Source organism: Leptonotus elevatus, chromosome 11 (assembly GCF_054856555.1).
Source record: "Leptonotus elevatus isolate MCC_2025b chromosome 11, RoL_Lele_1.0, whole genome shotgun sequence".
NCBI lineage: Eukaryota > Metazoa > Chordata > Actinopteri > Syngnathiformes > Syngnathidae > Leptonotus > Leptonotus elevatus.
Genome location: NC_141249.1, coordinates 15,841,712 through 15,860,555, shown reverse-complemented (window position 1 = coordinate 15,860,555; position 18,844 = coordinate 15,841,712). Strand labels below are relative to the sequence as shown.

The window sequence follows — 18,844 nt, the reverse complement described above, 5'->3', positions numbered from 1 at the left end:
TGTAATGAGGAATACAGTGGGTCTATTGTTGGCATGGCGACTGTGGATCACCGACTCTTAAGTATTGGTGAGCCAGGCATAGAAAATCGTGTACAGGTAAAATCGTCTCCATCCAAAATCTTACGCTGAAGGAAAGTGTCAGTTTAACATTTAAGGTTTGTCAAAAGCGCTTCTGCGTTCGGCGTAACAAAAAAAAAAAAAAACGGGCACATGATGATTTTCGTTAGTTTAGCGTGTTTGGGAATTTGGCAGACCACTCTGTGCCATGCTGGGAATTCCGTATTATTTATTTTATACTTGACAATAGGGCTGTGCAACTCATCGAAATTCAATTCACAATTTCAATTACTACACTCCACAATTACAAAATTGGCATAATTGTAAACAAAAAAATAAAAGATTATTAAAACACATTTTGAGTTAAATGTATATATTTGCACATTTCATTTTATTTTAAAATAACAAATGTAACAATTCTTGTTTGGTCCAAACTTGCATAATTATAGTGTTTCATTTAAAAAAAAATTGTCTTAATATTTTTTACGTTTTTTTAAACATTTTCTTGTTTTGCGCCCAAAAACAAATGATCGCCCTAATCGTGATTTCAATTATTACCAAATTAGCGTGATTAATATTTTCTTCATAATCGAGCAGCCTTACTTGACAATTCAATGACTGAAAGTAGACTAAACTTTGGACTCGTTTGGAGGAGGTCTAAGTTGTGGCATAGGTGATTGTAAGACGAGTTTGGTGAGTTTGATTGAGGCACAGGAAGACAAATGTGTCTTGGATGCCATCATATACCAATCAAAATGATAACAATCTGCATCGATCCCTCTCAATAATTGTAGTAATTAATTTATTGCAGTTGGAATGCACCATTATTAAAATATGTATTTATTTATTTTGATGAATCCTGGTTTCATGGGCTCAGCCATCTTGGAAATAGGAGATAGCCCAGTTGTTGCATTTATGAATTAGGAATAATGGACTGCCCGCTAAACGTCAAAATATGAATTAAAACTTGATTAGTAAGAATGACAAAAGTGCAGACATTCACGTTACTGAAATTCTTAGTGGCTCGTTTAAATGTTTAGTATTTTCTTTCAACATTCTTACTTCAAACAAGTGTAAATTGGGCTGTGGCATTATGTTCTGTATACCGTCAATGCCCAGTGAAGAAAAAACATGCACTTCTGAAGTGAGTGCGCTTTGGAAAAAAGAACAAAAAAACTGCCTCAGTACTCACATTTTCCATCCTGCAAACATGGCGATGGAGTTGATGCCAAATAGCTCAACTCGGGTTTCATCTGAACACAGCACTTTCTCACAAGCTTTCTCAGAGCCATCTCGATATTGACTGGAATCTGTACTTTGATTTGAGTCCATTATGGCGCAGTGTTCTACCAACTGTTTTCTTTGTGACTCATTTAAGAAATTCCTGCTGTGTACTTTTTTTTTCTCCCTTAACTTTCTCATCATCCACACTTAACGTGGCGAGATCTTGGCAATCGATGGCCATTTTGGATTGTCCACTTTGTAATAATGGCGACAATAGTCGTAACCTTCCCACCTAGCCTTTCGCTGATGGTTTTGTGAACCGTAAAAAAATCTTAACCAATTGAGATAAGGATGACTGGATATTGGTTGCTTGTGCCACATGGCCACCAAGCCAACCTTGGACCAAACTTGTAGCTGAGTAGAAGGGGATCAAGCCAGCCTACTTATTTAACGTAGACTTACAAATTCAGCTGGGGAATCAGATACTAATGGCCCCGCCACAGATAGACAGTGCTTTTTGCGATGAAGTCAGCGTTTGCCTCCTTACATGCACCCGAGTGGACCTACACAGCTGTAACTGACACGGGCTATCGGTGTCCAGCATCGCCGCCATCCCACACACCAAATCCTCCCTCTCTCTCTCTCTCCTGCCGCCCTCAGGCCCGCCACGTCTCACCTCGAGAGCCCACATTCATTATTTACTCTCAGAGCCCCCTCGGCCGTCCAGGCCTGACTTCATTTCACCTCATTTGGTCGCCGTCCTGTGGCTGCGGGGACACATATATCATCTTATATACACAATAGACACCCGGGCTGCTGGAGCCTCTTCATATCTATTTTATATTCCCATGTGTGCCTTGATATGATTTGATTATGTGGATGATATCGTTATGAAAAAGGAAGGGGAAAAAATGGAGTTGGTTCTCAGTAGTTCCACTCTCTTTGCATGATTTTCGACACCATTTTTCACTGATGCAACAGGAAGAACACGAGGTTTTTTTTTCACACCAAAATCATCCAAGCATGGCTTGGTAGCACACAAAAGCTGGTCCAAAGCAAATCATAAGATTAGAAGTGTCCAAAATGTAAGATTAGAGGGGAAGTGAACCCTAAACATTTCTTGACAATAATGTGTTATAAATGACCTCACTAGTCTATATATATATATATATATATATATATATATATATATATATATATATATATATATATGAGTTATGCAGCAAAATCCAGCTGTTTTTTTCCATCTCAGGGGGCAGCCATTTTGCCACTTGCTGTCGACCGAAGATGACATCACAGTTACTCAGGTCTCAGGCAACAGCCAATCACAGCTCACCTGTTTTCTGACGCTGAGACTTGAGCAACTGTGATGTCATTTTCACTCGACAGCGAGTGGCAAAATGGCCGCCTTCTGATATTGATAAAAACTGCTGGATTTTGCTGCTTAGCTCATATTCCACTAATGCATTATTAACCAGAATATCGTATTTAGACTTGTGAGGCTGCATAGAACATATTATTGGCAAGAATTTTGGGGTGGGTTGACTTCCCCTTTAAAGGGAGAGCAAGGGTTCTAATTTGAACAATATACAAAGTACAATATTATATTGTGCTCCATTTCTTATTAAAACACATTGCAAATTTTGTTGTTGTTTTTTGATAACATTGCCATTTATTTGAAAGGAGAAAGATGATTTGTTTTTTTGAGTTACAAGCTTTTTAACATTGTATCTCAAGGCACCACAGTATGCCGAAATAATGATGATTCGGTCTCGGTTTCATCAAAAATGTACTTAGAGTGAAATCTGGGCCTGCTTCGCCGCCTGAATGGCAGAAACATGATAGATAGATGAACAAAGATACGATGTTGGGAATAAATAAATAATAATTTCTGCATAATTTAGCTGAAAGTGATCATTTGCCGTGCTAAATTATACATTTTCACCTAACTGGTTGCGAGTCAGTGGCCGAACTGACAGTTTAATTAGCAACCAGACACTTTCCTGTATTACAATAAGTTCCATTCCCCTTCCATCACGTCTCCTCTTCGCCTTCGCCAGTGATCTTCCCTGGTGCCATCGCCCTAAAAAAAACAAAAAGAAAAGAAAAACACATCCTTAGAAGCGCACTGAGCTTAAGTCGTGCATACAGACTTCCACATCGTTCGGGGGCGTTGAGCATATTTTTATGCTCCATATACCGTAAAACCATTCATGCCCTTTTAAGTATTACAACATACCAAGCCAGCGTGTGTGCGCGCATGTGTATCGGACCCGAACACAATTTGACAGTTACTTAACTTCTTCGAACCTTCACCACAGCCTGCTCCTGTCAGCCTGGCAGACAAATAGCTACTGTGGCCATGTAGTCATACTGTATAATGTGACAGTATATACCCTGGCTGCTCCGTACACACTTTTCCACACACACGCGCTCGCATCATGTTGGATTTGCCTCCCGCCCCCTTATCTGCTTGTTACTCTTGTTGATTCGAGCCTCGCGGCTGGGTAAACCATGTTTTTGTTAAGAAATGCGATGGTTTTATCTTGTTCATTTTGATGGAATGGTCTGGACACCAAACCAAATGAAGTAGTCAGACCTTTGTCAATGTTTGCTCATTGCTCAACAAATGCACGTTCCTGTGGAGAGTACCTTTCATATTTCAATACCGGGCAACAAAACAATAAGATAAACATTCAAATTGACAGAAGTGCCACTCACCGGGCAAGAGTCATTCTATATGACAGAATAAAGGTGACAAAATAAGAGTGACTAATACAGGACTATAACAACACAATGACCCCATGACGCAAACCGTAACAACCCCCCCCCAACCGCCCCACCCCCCACTAAAAATGGTTGTAATTTCCTTAAGGCATATAAATGTAAGAACTATTTATTAGCCTAATAATAATAATTTATTGGATTTCTGAAAAGGCACAACTATACATACAAAATGTGTACAAAACTCAACTAAATTCTTCTGAACTTCCTTCTGAACTTTCTTAAAAATTATTCCTCCCCCACTCACAGAATTTACACTCACAAAGCATGTTTTTGAAAGAATTCTCCAAATATGGCAACTTACATAAATTCATACATGTAAAAACATTAAAGTAGTCCAACGAATATGTTCATGTTCTATCAATTACTGTGACGTTTTTTTTGTGCTACAAAATCCTCCTAAATTATTTTGAAAAAAGAATATATATATATATTACATTTGAGTAAATTCCAGAAATATGTCAATTGTCTACTAATTACAAAATGGGTAGTCAATACTTGTTAGCCTATTAGGGAGTATCATTTATATATTACTTTATTAATTAGTCATTAAACAAAAAAATAAATGTAGCCCCTAAAATATGTTTTCAACAAATCACCGTGCTTTAAAAACACATTGAAACGAAACCACGCTAACTTGATTTTTGTAGGATTATTCCCCCTTCTCAAAGTATTTTTTTTTTTTTGCATATCATTTATTCAATTAAAATCCCTGTTGTCTTTTTTCTACCAATAAGATAAAACAAAAAGCCAAACTTGAATATGTAACCAATTTTAACACATTGTTCAACCAATCCTGTCATCAAAGTGAGCTTGTGCACGCTGGAGTCGGTTGAATCCACCCAATGGTTCCGATTAGGAATACGTACATGGGAAAAGACAAAAGCAATACGAGGCTTTAAAAGTCATTAAGAGTGAGCTGTCAGTGTCCAAATGGGAGCTACTTGTCCTCTGAAGTATAAAGATAATGGCCTATAGTTTAAATGACACCCGGGAGAGATGAAACATGACAGTAGCAGCCAGTTGAGTCTGTTCTCACTGCCCCCTCCTTTTAAAGCCTTATAATAACCAATGGAGCCTTGAAAAGATCTTCGGAGTGCGCCAGAACAAGGGGCCGTAGATCCCAATGACGAATGAAGTGACAGCTGCCAATCCGAAGACATTTGGCCACCGCTTTCAAAGATTGTTGATTTCATACATTTTTCTTTTCCGCCTTCAGGTCCGGCAGGATGCGCGACGTGATGCCTTCGTGTGGACTGCAGAACCTGCTGGCACTCCTGCTGCTGCTTCATGCTGTCAGCCAGGGTGAGCCCAAACCCGACTTCACGCAACCTCTGAATTCTTTGAACCAAATGAAATGATCGCAATTATTTTTTTCATATCCTCCAATCTCTATTATTAGCACAATTTTGATTTACATTGTTTTTGTAATTACCACACATCTGTACTGAAAAGTCACATTTGAATATATGTGAAGTATTTTTGCAAAACAAAATGAAAAAGATTTTACTCAACAGTACAATAAATATAATACAAAATACAGGGAACTCCTTTCCAATATTTGAGTTTTAGCATGCATGCATAAGCCAAGAGAAACAGATTGCCCCCTCTCTGGAATAATGTAAAAGTCAAAAAATGTAAACATTCTCATTTTTAAGTGATGATGCTACATACGGCGTTAACATCATGCTACTTGAAAATGTGCATGATTAAAAGATAAAACATGTTTCATTGCTGCTTTGCTCCGACGCCTAAGTGGTATTGCTAATGCTAAAATTGCTAATGCTACGTGTGCTAGCACCCGAGGCAGTGCGGTCTTCGCTTACATTTTCGTGCTTTTAAAATCGCTTGGGCGGTCGTACTTCTTCAAATTATTTAAAAGCTACTGTATGTTGTGTTTTTGAGGTCCGACATACCGCATCGGCTTCATTTTCTCCATGTTTCTTTGGGGATACCGCAGTACACTCAATTGATCAAGCAAGAAAACAAAAAAGTACAGGAAAGCAGACTGGCAAAAAAGCAATAAAACTACATGCAAAAAAAAGTCTTCAGGACATCCAACAATCATTCAACTTCTACAGCATTCTAATCCTTCATTTATTTTCCCAAACAAGTCAGTGCAATGTTTATGAGTCATGTTCGTGTCGGAACAAGGAATTAGCCGCCTTCAATGAACGCGCAAACCAACATAAGTCAGAGCCGTCAGTCGTAATCGCTCGCTTGCCGTCGTTGGCTTTGCAATTAGCATCACGGAAACAACTCCAGTTAATCTTGGCATTTCTGTCTTTTGGTCCATTTCGCTCCAATACTAAAAACCCATGGCGGCTCTAACGCCACTGCGACGTCTATTCCGCGAGTTTAGACAGCTTAGAGCTTCAAAGAGAGAACCACCATGCTCTCATCCATCTTTTTAATCTTTGATTTTTATTTTTTTACATGCACAATCTTAATCCGCTCATTTTGTCAGCAACTCAAGAAAGAGTTATTTTTTGCACTTCAGTGGCACACTGTTTTACTCTTGATAAAGCCAGAGTTAAGACAGGGAGCTGCAATGCTTATCTTAGCTGTCGGATCATTTTTCCTGCCTGTCAACTTGTTTGTCTGTTTGTAAATTTTATCCGTTTACTTTTCACAGCGGGGATTACAAAACTTTTTCGGCTCACCACTTTAACTTGAAATGTACAAACTGACAAACTTCACCAATGTATACAGTGGTAACTCAAAGTGTGCATATCTAAAATCAAATTTCCTTATTGAGATGAATAGAAATGCTATCAATCCGTTCAGGAGACCCAAAAAAACACTCCCAAAAATGTTGTAACATGTTTTTTTTTTAATTAGAAATAAAACACTGCACAGTATTGCATTATATAAAAACATTAGGGGTGTAAAAAATTGTGCGTTAATTTTGAGTTAATTTAAAGTTCCTTAAACGCCACCATTTTTTTTAACGTGCGATTAATGACAGCCCCTTACTTGGAAAGCCTGTAGTGGGGGAATTCCAGTCGCAACACAGCAGACATGTCCGCGTCAAAATTTAGCACTAATAAATTCAAAAAATATTTGTGGAGACTGGGGTCAAGTTGTATTTTACAATTTTAGAAATGTGCAGAATTTCACATTTTACTTCGTTTTAAAGATTAATTAGCTCTTAATATGAAAACAAATGCACTGAGCTGTCACCAATGTCTTACAAATCCAATTATGCCATCTAGTGGCAGAAAAATGACCTCAACACAAATCAATATCTCACTCTTAATTTTAACTCAATTTTATTAATTATTTTGAGATTACTATTAGTTAAACATTTTTTTCCACTTTTATGTTAACAAAAGCATGAAAACTTTAGATATTTTATTGTACATTTAGAGCAGATATAAAAGTTGTGATTAATCGTGAGTTAACTATGGAAGTCATGTGATTAATTAGGATTAAAAAAAAATAATCGCCTGACACCCCTAATAAACCCACATTAACAACCTCATTAAAATAGAATGTAAAGATTTAAACAGTGTGTGTATCGTGGCTCAGGGTGTAGAAACGGTCGCTCAGTAACTAGAAGGATGGCTGTTCGATCCCCGCTCTCCCCAAGTCGCGTGTCGTTGTGTACTTGGGCAAGGCACTTCACACACATTGCCTTCACTGCTACTCACACTGGTGTTTGGAAGGTGCAAATGTTTGGGGTCAGAGGGGCCGTAGGCGCACACTGGCAGCCGCGCTTTCGTCAGCCTGCCCCAGGGCAGCTGTGGCTACTTAAGTAGCTCACCGCCACCACAGTGTGAATGTGTGAGTGCAGGAATAATGTATCCATTCCTCTGTAAAGCATCTTTGAGTGTCTAAAAAAGCACTATTTAAATCCAATGCCTTATTATTATTAATGCCCATTGTTATTGTGCTCCTTCCGGTGTACGTGACTCAGCCACCAGGGGCAGTATGACGCAGACATACATAATAAATTAAGAAGAGTTTCACAACTAAGTGACTCAGTAAGCTGCAGTAATAGTTTTTTTTTTTTTAAGCCTCTGAGTGTTGTTACATTGTCTGTCTAGAAACGCTCCCAAAATGGCTCCTCCCTGTGTTTTGTAAAGCCTGCCTCAGAGCCGTGCTATAAAATACATGCCTTCCTGTAAGTCTCCTTGCACTACCTGCTTTGGGCATGTGCTCTCCGCGGCTTCCGAGGTGTTTGTTTCCTCGCTCGTATTGTTTATGCTTTTGGTGGAACGAAGAAAAAGAAACAGACTTGTTGGCACTCTGATTCGAGACTCCGAGTCCCAGGCAGAGGGGTGATGAGAACAGAACTCTTGGAAAGCCTGCGGTTACATGTGCCAGGTGGTTCGGTTTATGCCACCGCAGACACTGTGTAACACAAACAGAGGAGACGTATGTGCCAAGTGAAGCATTCTCTGTTCGTTTTGGGCTGAGGAACTCTGGAACTATATGGAGATACTGCGGCACACAAATATGTAATCAGGGATGTGTAAGAAAAGTTCTCGTCCTAAATAAAAAAAAAATTTAAATTAAAAACTTTTTTTTTTTTTTAAAGTAAAGTTCATTAATATTTTCTTGCTTAATGTACTGTATTTTTGTTGGGTTATTTAGCCCTCATACAATAAGAGCATGTTAATCAAGAAAATAGATTCATTGTAAAAAACTAAACAGATTGACATGGGTTAGGTTAAGTGTTATAGGGTTAAAGGTCAAAAACTTTCAAAATCATGATGTAATTTTTTTTATTCGTTTAAAATCATTATAATTAAATTATGTATATGTATCACAACTATTATTTTGAAAGTAATGTAGCGATGTAACTGCTAAAGGAAAACTGAAGGAAAATCCTAGCTATTTTTGTAGTTATTTTTCTGTTTTGTTTAGCTGCAGCTCCTCGCGGACTTACTACACGCCTTCGTCTTTCATCAACAGTTAAAAAAAATGAAGTGTGCATTTCTGGATTACTGCCTTATGTCGCTACGCGCTTATCAAAATAAGAGTCGAGGCATATAGTTTATTAATTTTATACGAATATAAAACATCAGGAACATCATGAATTTGCACGTTTTCAACCTTTTAACATGCTTTTAAACCATGTTGATGTGTTTAATTTTTACAATGAAGGTAGTTTTTTTCTTAACTCCTTCACTCCCAGCCATTTTCACTGAAGCAACCCCCTTCGCTCCCGGGCGGTTTTAATGGATTCTGACTGATTTTGCAAGGCCCACAGAATATTGTGCTCTATTTTTATTATCTATTTTGTTGCCATTACACCTAAAATATCATTGCAAACTGTGCTGCTTGGAGAAAATGTGACATCCCCCATTTGCGATGAGGCTGCAAGTGCATGTTCGGAATGTTTACGCGTGTTTGTGATTTTTGAAGTGTGAACTTTAGCGTCTCGCCTCAGACGGAGCAAACGGTGGCAGCAACCTCCCTTTGAGTCGCTGCGATGCACCAACACAGGAGTAGATCTGCAGACAGACCTTTTAATCAGTCAGTCGCTGGCACATGAAAAGCTCCCAAAGATGCTCAGAGAACGTGTGCTACTTGGCAGGTTTCGCGAGAGGTGAACTGAAAGTTTATTTTCTTTCATTCTTTTTTTTTCTTTTTTTTTACACGAGACAATGTCAGCACGACTGCATCCTCTTTGAACCCACCCGGCAGAGCGTGTCAATGCAAATGTGCACTCGCGCAGGGTCACCGGCGGACTTGATGTTGGCGTGCCTTGTGTTCATGTTCAATGTGTGCATGCGGCGTAAGCATCTGCACCATAGCGAGACACGAAGCGCTGATCAAACGCCTCCTCTCATTCAACATACATTATACGGGGAGTTGCCTGCTTTTTGAACAGGCCTCACTCCTGAGACCGTGTGTTTAAGCCGATGTGTGGGTGGCTTGGTGATATTTCTTCTGCTTTGTGTGAAGCTCCAAGTTCGCCGAAGTAAAATCGTAAAAGGATTTGAAATAATGTCTGAAAGGACATTTGGATGTTTTTTTTTTATCTGAAAAATTATTGGCAGATTAATCAATCATTAAAATAATCATTAGTAAGAAGTTCTCCACGCTCATTGATAATAGTATCGGAATTGGCAACATAAAGTCCTGACATGAACATCACAGTAAAAATACATTAGAATAATTTTTCCTTTTTTTGGGGGGGGGGGATTAATGACATTTTCATTCAAGAGGAAGTCAACCCCATTTTTGACAATAATATGTTCTATGCAGTCCCACTAGTCTAAATATGGCATTCTGGTTATTATTGTGTTAGTGGAATATGAGTTAGGCAGCAAAATCCAGCCGTTTTTATCCGTTTCAGGGAGCGGCCATTTTGCCACTTGCTGTCGACTGAAGATGACATCAATGTTGCTCAGGTCTCAGGTAGCCAATTACAGCTCAGCTTCAGAAAACAGGTGAGCTGTGATTGGTCGTTGCATGTGCCCTGAGCAACCGTGATGCCATCTTCAGTCAACAGCAAGTGGCAAAATGGCCGCCCCCGAAGAAAAACGGCTGGATTTTGCTTCAGAACTCATATTCCACAAATGGAATGGGGAAAGATGAGTTGTGGTGGGAGTGTATGAGTGTGAACAAATTTAACTCGTATCTCAAGGCATCACTCTATAGGGACGTTCACAAATTTCCACCTCTCAACATGAAGCATGTTTTCATAAAAAAACAAAAAACACTTACATTTCACCATAATGTCAATTTTGTACTGATTACATTCAATCATTTTTTTGGTATAAAAGTCTCTTTAATTCGCGTTAGAACAGGCTTCTAAGATTCCACAATTAGAAAGCCACAATATGCTCTAGTGCAATTGTACACAACAACATCCACCATAATTAACATATTACTGAATGAATCCCTATCAATCTATTATTACAGGTTATTATGAATACGGTGCGTTCAAGCACATAATAAATTACACCGCAATTACGAGCGACATAATGTGCCCACGGTCCGAGTTTCTTTGTATCCTATTGGCTGTCATTTCCTGACAATCCACCAATCGCAGCGAGGCAGCTATAAATGTGCACAATTAATGACATGTAAACAGCTTCAGGCCTGGGGTAGAGCGGAAACAACAGGAGAGGATGCACTTGACTGGTCTTGGGCGAAAATCACAGACAGGGGAAAAAAACAAGACGTCGGGTGTAATTGCACTCCCGCGGCTGTTAAAATGCCATTTGTACGCACCTTGTGTCAGCGCGAGACACCTAAGGGCTCCCACCTGTCGCTTAATAATTCCAAAGACCTCGTACGGCGAGACAGAGGAGCCACCGGTGACGTCTCGCCCACGCACACGCGCCACGCCGAGTCGCACTTTGACCCCAGTGCACTTGGAGGGCCGCGAATAATCTCCCGTTAACATTTAAAGTGCAACGTAGAGAAGGAGTTTTTGTCTGGCTTTTGTCACCGAGGCAACACGTCAATCTCTCGAGGCAAGGCTCGTGATAACTTTTCCATCTAAATGCAGATTTATAACACTAGCAATAAGCACCCCCGCTAGTTTATGTTAATCACAGCTGAGGAAGAGCGCTGCGTTGTTTTTTTTTCTTCCCCCCCCCTCACCCGCCATGTAATTTACTGATTTCTGGGGGGAATTTGCAAATTAATTTCATTGGATTTTGGCTGTGCAGCTCACAGCTTGCCAGGCTGGAGATAAACATCCGTATGGCGCGCACAAGCGGAATGTGAGTGACATTGTAAAGTTTGTTTGGCTTGTCACAAAGTTAGTTGTGTGAGTATAAGGTTGAGGGCTGACACGAATCTGGCAGAGGGATTAAAGATTATTGATGGAGCTCAGCTGGAAAAGGAATACACCTGCCTTGGCTCCAAACCTGCGGTCTTCCAGGACGGCTCTTTTATTGCGCATTTGTCGATGGCTGTGTTTAAGAGGAAGGGTTACAAATGTTAGTGTGCGGTAAACAAAGATCAGTGCCTCATCCTCAAGGGGCTCCAAGCAAATAGAGAGACAGCAGCCAGGGTGTTATATACTCCTAAAGATGTGCTTTCTGTTTGTGTTCATGTGTGCATGCGTGGTGTGCGGAAGTTTGCCGCAAAGTCACTTTTATCACACCGTCTGCCATTTCATAAGAGCAATTCTTGTGCTTTTGCCATCTTCCTGTTCAAGTTATTTTCTCATCATTTCAGTAGTTTCTACTAGCTTGGTAAGTAGTAGGAAGGAAGGTAGAAAGGGTCAGGTAGGTACGCTGAATAAAAAAAAAAGTACTTCCTTATCAGCTGTGCATGATTAAAATGTGGTAAAATCATGTTCCCATCTTCTCACGCTTAAGAGTTGTTAACTTGAATGTACATGTTCCAATTGTTTTTGTTTTCAGTCTAAGTATGAGTGTAGAAAAAAAACAGGAGGTTCAGTATCCATAGGCGGGTACTTGGTGTCCCCCAGGGATCCATTCTAGACCCATTGTTTATTTGTTTTTTGCCTTTATTTGCTCTCCTTAGACAATATCGTAAGAAAAATAGACAAAGTGCAATTTCTGCAAAAATTGAGTAGGAATGATGAAAAGCTGAATGCTAAGATTTGAATGCATGTGCTTATGAAGTAAATTGAAAAAAATATTAAAAATTAAAAAGATTGTTGTTGTTTTTTAAAATAAAAAGTTATTAAAAATTAGGGGCATTAGGTGATTAAAATTTGTAATCGTTATTAATCGCATGACTTCACTAGTTAACTCACGATTAATCACAAATTTTATATCTGTTCTAAATAAATTTAAAAAACTAGGTTTTCATACTCTTGTTAACAAAAATGGAAGAAAAAAAAAGTTAAACTAATAAAAATAGTTTAAATGATTTTTTGACGTCTATAGCTGTCAATGGCAGTGAATGAGTTAAATTGTGCAAATACTGTAAGTAATGTGGAATCAGACGATATATACCCCGGGAGACGTAATAGGTGAAAATCGGATTTATTATGTGGGAGTTCTTTAACGGCAAAAAAGTGTGGAGAATAAAAATCACAATAACATATGTGGAAACGCTTCAGTATTCCCACAATCAACACTTTTGGTTCAGTGTGAGCTGTGTTTAAATGTGCTCTATAAATAAACTTACAGTACTTGGATGTAGGAAAGTTACAGTGGCAGGTAGGAATAGGTTGGATGGTAGAAAATGTAGACCGTACGTAGAAAAGGTACTGAAGGAAAAATTTTGGGATTTTTCTCCGTAAAAAGAGATCCAATACAGTACAATAGTAATGAAGATAATAATGGAAATTATTGAGTGTATTTTTTTCATTTTCATCCTTCCATTGAGCTTCAAAGATGACCGTGTTGTTCAAGAATAAGAAGTCACTCTAAACACAAATCCTCTTTGATGCTTCATAAGTGGGAGTCAAGGTCGGAGGTTTGAGGCTTGAGGAGGAAGTGTTGTCAGGAAATGGGCGACAACGCCACGGTTTTGCCCTTTAAACCACCCCCTTGTGACATGTCATTACAGACAGCAGCGGCCATTGTGCTCGCATGTAACTTGGATCCCATCGCACTGAGAGTGCAGCGGGCCCATTTTCTTCTCCTTCTGTGCAACCTTTTCTCCTGTTTTTTACCCTATTGATGTTTTTTTCCCCCTCCATTCCTTTTTTCTTCATTCATTAGTCAGAGCTTTAGATAAGCTCTCATGTTGCTCTGTACGCCCTCCCTCCCTTCCTCCCTCTAGCATTGTGAGACAAACAACCTTAGAGCTTTACAATGATGCTTGTCCTTACAGGCGAAGGACGTTTATAATAAAATCCGGACGCAGGTATTTCCGAGGCTCCAATCATTCCTGGTGTTTCCATTAATATTAAACATGAAATACAGCAAAATGTCAAGCTCTACTTCAAATTCACCTATATATTTTGAAATTTACAACTACTTCTACTGTTTCAAATTGTTATAAAGGTAACCCTAAATTTGTGGAATTGTAGACACGTATCTCTCCTCTCGTACTCAGGCTTAAGTGACACCGACTCGGTGGTGCGAATGCATAAGGTGACCCATCAGGGCATCAGCGAGGAGTTGTCCAAGACGGTGCTCCTGCCTTGCCTCTTCACCTTGCGCCCCGGTGCCACCGCGCCCCACGAGCCGCCCCGCGTCAAGTGGACCAAGGTGTGGGGTCAGCGAGGCCCGGACGGCTCACAGAAGGAACAGTCGGTCCTGGTGGCCAAAGACAACGTGGTCAAGGTACGGTTAACACAGAAGAACCGATCGAGTTCTTGGTGTTTGATTCATCCGTGTTCTCTCCTCTGCCAGGTGAAGAAAGCTTTCCAGGGTCGGGTGTCGCTGCCTGGCTACAGCGACAACCGATACAACGCCAGTCTGGCTCTGACAGGCTTGCGATCCAGCGACGCCGGCCTGTACCGCTGTGAAGTTGTTGTGGGCATTAACGACGAGCGAGACACTGTCCCGCTGGAGGTCACAGGTCAGTGCGGGGGAAAAACAAAAATGTGTGATACAACTAGTGCTGTCACGATCGAATATTTTTAGAATCGATTAATCTATCGACTATCCAATCGATTAATCGACTAATCAGATTTATTAAAATTTTGCATTAAAGTGTATTAAAAAAGCATTTTCACCCTGATTACACTCTAAAAACAGTTGGGTCAAAAGTAACCCAAATATGGATCAAAAATGGACCAATCCGCTTTATGGGTCAATTTGACCCAACTTTTTGGGTTGTTTTATACAAAATTACCTAATTTATTTACCCAAGTATATGATCTGACCAATATTTATGAGTTGTTTTATTTTGCAATAAAAGACTAATTTCTTGACTCAAAGTTGGGCCAAATTGACCCAAGTAGAAGATGGGTAAATTTTTTTACCCATAATTGGGTTATTTTTGATCCAACTGTTTTTAGAGTGTACTGTTTATTAACCAGTGATTGGTGTTTATTTCGTACTTCGTATTTGTATAGAGATTAAAAATAAGGGGGATTGATGTTGTACTATGTTACCGGTTTGGTCACTGTTTTCTAGAGTAAAAACAGATGTTTGCAAATGTCTAATTTTGATTCAACACAAAAGATAATCAGTCTTCTTTCATGAAGGACTACAGAAATCAGTGAACAATTACTGTGGATATGCTGAAATAAGAGGATTTGGACAATTTTAAATGAAAAAAAAAATGGCTCCAAACGATTACTCGATTATTAAAATAAATAAAATTTGATAATCGATTGCTTGTCGATTAATCGATTACTTTTGACAGCTCTAGATACAACCATTGAACATGAAATAGAACTTAAAAAGGAAGTAAAGTCAAAAATGTTCTTTACAACACATGACCCCAAAAAAACAAAAAAACAAAAATGGCCGCCCCCTGAGATGGATAAAAGCGGGCGGGTTTTGCTGCTAATTTATATTCCACAAATGAAAATATGAATCAGAATGCTACGTTAGACAAGTGGGAGCACATTGAACATATTATTATAAAGATTGTTTTTGTTTACTTGACTCCCCTAATTGTGATGTCATAATTCGCCTGACCGCTCAGTACTACAGCGTTTGTCGTCATTATGGTGTTGGATGAGCGGGAGCCTTTGGGCGAGAGGCAGGGTACACCCTGGACTGGTCGCGAGCCAATCTCATGTCATTGTGTCCTGTTTAAGTAATTCATACTGAATTACTCAACATACAATGTTTGCTGGCAAGCTTCTCTGGCTACGGGATATTTACGATAGCATCTGTTTGGTAGAATTTGTCTATGTAATTAATACTGCATTGCTCATATTATACTGACTGGTAGAAACTCCAGCTCAGCCATGACCCTATTTAGAACAAGTGTTGTAAAAAAAAAATGGATGAATTGATGTGGTAAATCTCAGTATAATGTTAACTACACATAGCATTCGCTATATTCAGCAGACAGTTGCTAGGCAGAATCCGTGGAGTGCCATACCCCTGAACGGAAAAGTTGATTTACTCAACATAAATTTTACAATTGCTCTGTCTTAAATATAACACATAGTGGAACGGTTTTAAAACCGAGCCCGCCGCACTGACTTGTTTTTATGTTCTTCTATCGTGTTTGATGTCGTTATGATATGATGAGCGGTGACGTCCACAGTAATTACACCATTTAACCGTCATTCAAGCGCACCTCTTTTCGGCCTCCACTAATTATTATTGCAAATTAACACTCTGCTCTTTGGTTGTGTGCGGCTGCCCCTTTTGCACCCGAGGTCTGCCTTTATGAATAATAATGACATGTCGGGCTAATGCGACCATTACACTCGGGCTTGTTTACGGTCCACAAAACACAACAATGAAGGGAAATAAAGGTGAGGGAACTCAAACCCATTAAAAATCATTCCCTTGAGCCGGCCATGTTCATGCATGAAATGAAAGCGAAAGCCAACAGAGACTAGGCTATCGTCAAAAAGTGTACACTGAGCGAGGTGGCTCTTAATGGGAGGAAAACATTGCATCATTTCACATTTGTGCAATGGCTAACACAATTACAGCCATCTCTATTTTAGATAATGATAAGCTATTATCATAGCGTCTGCAGGATAGACCAGACAAAAACGAGACAACGTTCACCGCCGCATCCCGGTTCACTTACGGCGACAACGCTACGAAACTTGTCTGTCACGGAAATCTACTACTACAGTGTATCACTGAAATCCGTGGTTTATAGCTATCATATTTTATACTTACTTAATACTTACTGACTGATGAAAATTTTCTCCCGAGCACCAGGAGAACAGCACGACTGTATTTCGGGTATCTTTATTTTTCACTGTAAATTAGCCCTCAAAATGGCTCCCAAGAAAGTTCAAGTGATTGTGCTATCAAGAAGCTGAATTACATGGAACATAACCTCCGCTCAAGAAAGACAGACAGCCAAAGCACGACTGCTGCAGCAGAACATGCTGTGCACGGTGGGGAAGTAGAATGGAGTGAGCGTCAAGGCGAGATAGCCGGCACTCACTTGGCAACGCCATTTCGAAAGCACAGCACACGACTGTACAGTACTCCAGTTTGTGCCTGTTTGCTGATTACAAGTCATAAAAGCAGGAAATCTTGTTTTTTTTGTTTGTAGGTGTAAATTCTCAGTCGTCAAAAAAGTCTGGCAATGATGGTATTTGTCTAAATTATATTTGTGTTTTACAATAGGTTACAGTTGTATTTCTCTTTATTCGAAATTGGAACGGATTAGTGGCATTTCCATTCATATCGATGGGGAGAGTAGATTTGAGGTACGAGGGACTTCAATTATGAGTGTAGTAAGGAGTGAACAATTTACTGATCCGAGACGATGCAATTTTCATCATCATCATCAAAGCAGCGTTTTTATCTTTATAAAACACTGTAATCCGAAATAACATGAAATGCGGAGTCGTGAAAGACCAAACTAAGTGCTTGGTTGTACAGTTTGTACACTTTTTATACAAGTCCATAATGTAGTAGGTAATGTATGTAATGTATGTAAGGTAATGGCACCCTTTTCTTTGGCTGCTATGTACGTTGCTAAGCAAATATGAATGCGTTCCGTTTTACATCCCACCTCTGTCGAACAGCTGATTAGTGAGCTGCGAGCGCCAATGATTCAGACGGAAGCCAATTACATAGCTAGCAAGGAGTTGCCGTCTCCAGGGTCCGGTCTTAATTGGCCGTCACGCTACTTCTCCTCCACTCCAAAGCTTGTTTTTAAACGTATCCACTAGGCGTTGTTGATACCACTTGGCTATATCAATAACTTATTAACGCACGTGGATCTTATTCCATTTTCCATTCAAAGTGATGTAACGCTCCTCCTTTTGATATTCCGTCTTTAATTTCAAACGCGACGCCCCATTCACAGTGGCCTGCTTAGCTTCTCAGCACACGTATTTCGGAGTCAATTGTATGTCTCTTAGACATGGCGCTATTGATTGTTTGAGTCCCTCGTGGTGATGCGGGGGAACTGGTTTAACCGGAGAACCGGCAGCCTTGGCTGGAAAGAGTGTTCTAATTGACAAGAGCATTGTTTCCCAACCTTTATCGAGCCAAGGCTCATCTTTTGTACTCTCACGGCACCAGACCAAACAAAAACAGCACAGAAAGCGTACACTGCAATGATACTAATCTCGTCTAAATGAAGTCACAAAGCTCATCAAGTGTGTGGATCTAGGTGGAAATGTATGTCTTTTAGGGGTCGCAATATTTATTTAGTATCAACCCTTGGAAAGTTACATGAATTTATCCACAGTTAGCAGCTTTATCGATCAACACAAAATGGAGTCTCAAGGGCACCCGTGCCTGAAAATGTAAGTACTGTAAGGGCAGCATTTTGTGGCAAAATTATACCGTTTTTGATTGCAACATTAGGAGCAGTCCTCAAGTATTTTTTACAGCATCTTCTGCCGCATTCTTCTAGCTTCTGAAGCTAACATAGCCTTACAATTAGAGGTTGCGTTGCTACGGAAAGTACTTTACAGGCTATGGATCCACATTTTTGTCAGGAAGATATTCCATTATGCTGGAGAAATAGCTAGAAAATATAATTGTGTACGCTGGGACATAAGTTACATACCCGATGAGAGCTGCCGTATGTAGAATGGATTCTATTACTCTGGAGGGCCGAGAAGTGTTCATACTGTATATTCATAGTGCACCGTGGGTCCACCCTGGAATGAATACGATGATGTGCGAGAACACAATCTTCCTCGCTCAAGCACACAGTTGGATTGCATACCTGTTTGGACAGCCTCGATATTTCTGCAAAAAGGACAGCCCTTAAGGATATAGACTGCCTTTAGCCTGGAGTGCTAATGGGCACACAGCCACCTAGCTTT

The 18,844-nt window shown here is 39.8% G+C and overlaps 1 protein-coding gene across 2 annotated transcripts in view; it reads left to right on the top strand.

The window, feature by feature from the left end:
• ncanb (neurocan b) overlaps positions 1–18,844 on the top strand; it is a 131,512-nt gene that overhangs the window by 50,150 nt on the left and 62,518 nt on the right. For both annotated transcript variants that reach the window (XM_086088711.1, XM_086088712.1), the window contains 3 exons: positions 5,285–5,370; positions 14,014–14,243; positions 14,313–14,481. In XM_086088711.1, the coding sequence (XP_085944837.1) occupies positions 5,295–5,370; positions 14,014–14,243; positions 14,313–14,481 (475 nt within the window). In that variant the 5' untranslated portion in view covers positions 5,285–5,294. The remainder of the gene's footprint in view (positions 1–5,284; positions 5,371–14,013; positions 14,244–14,312; positions 14,482–18,844) is intronic.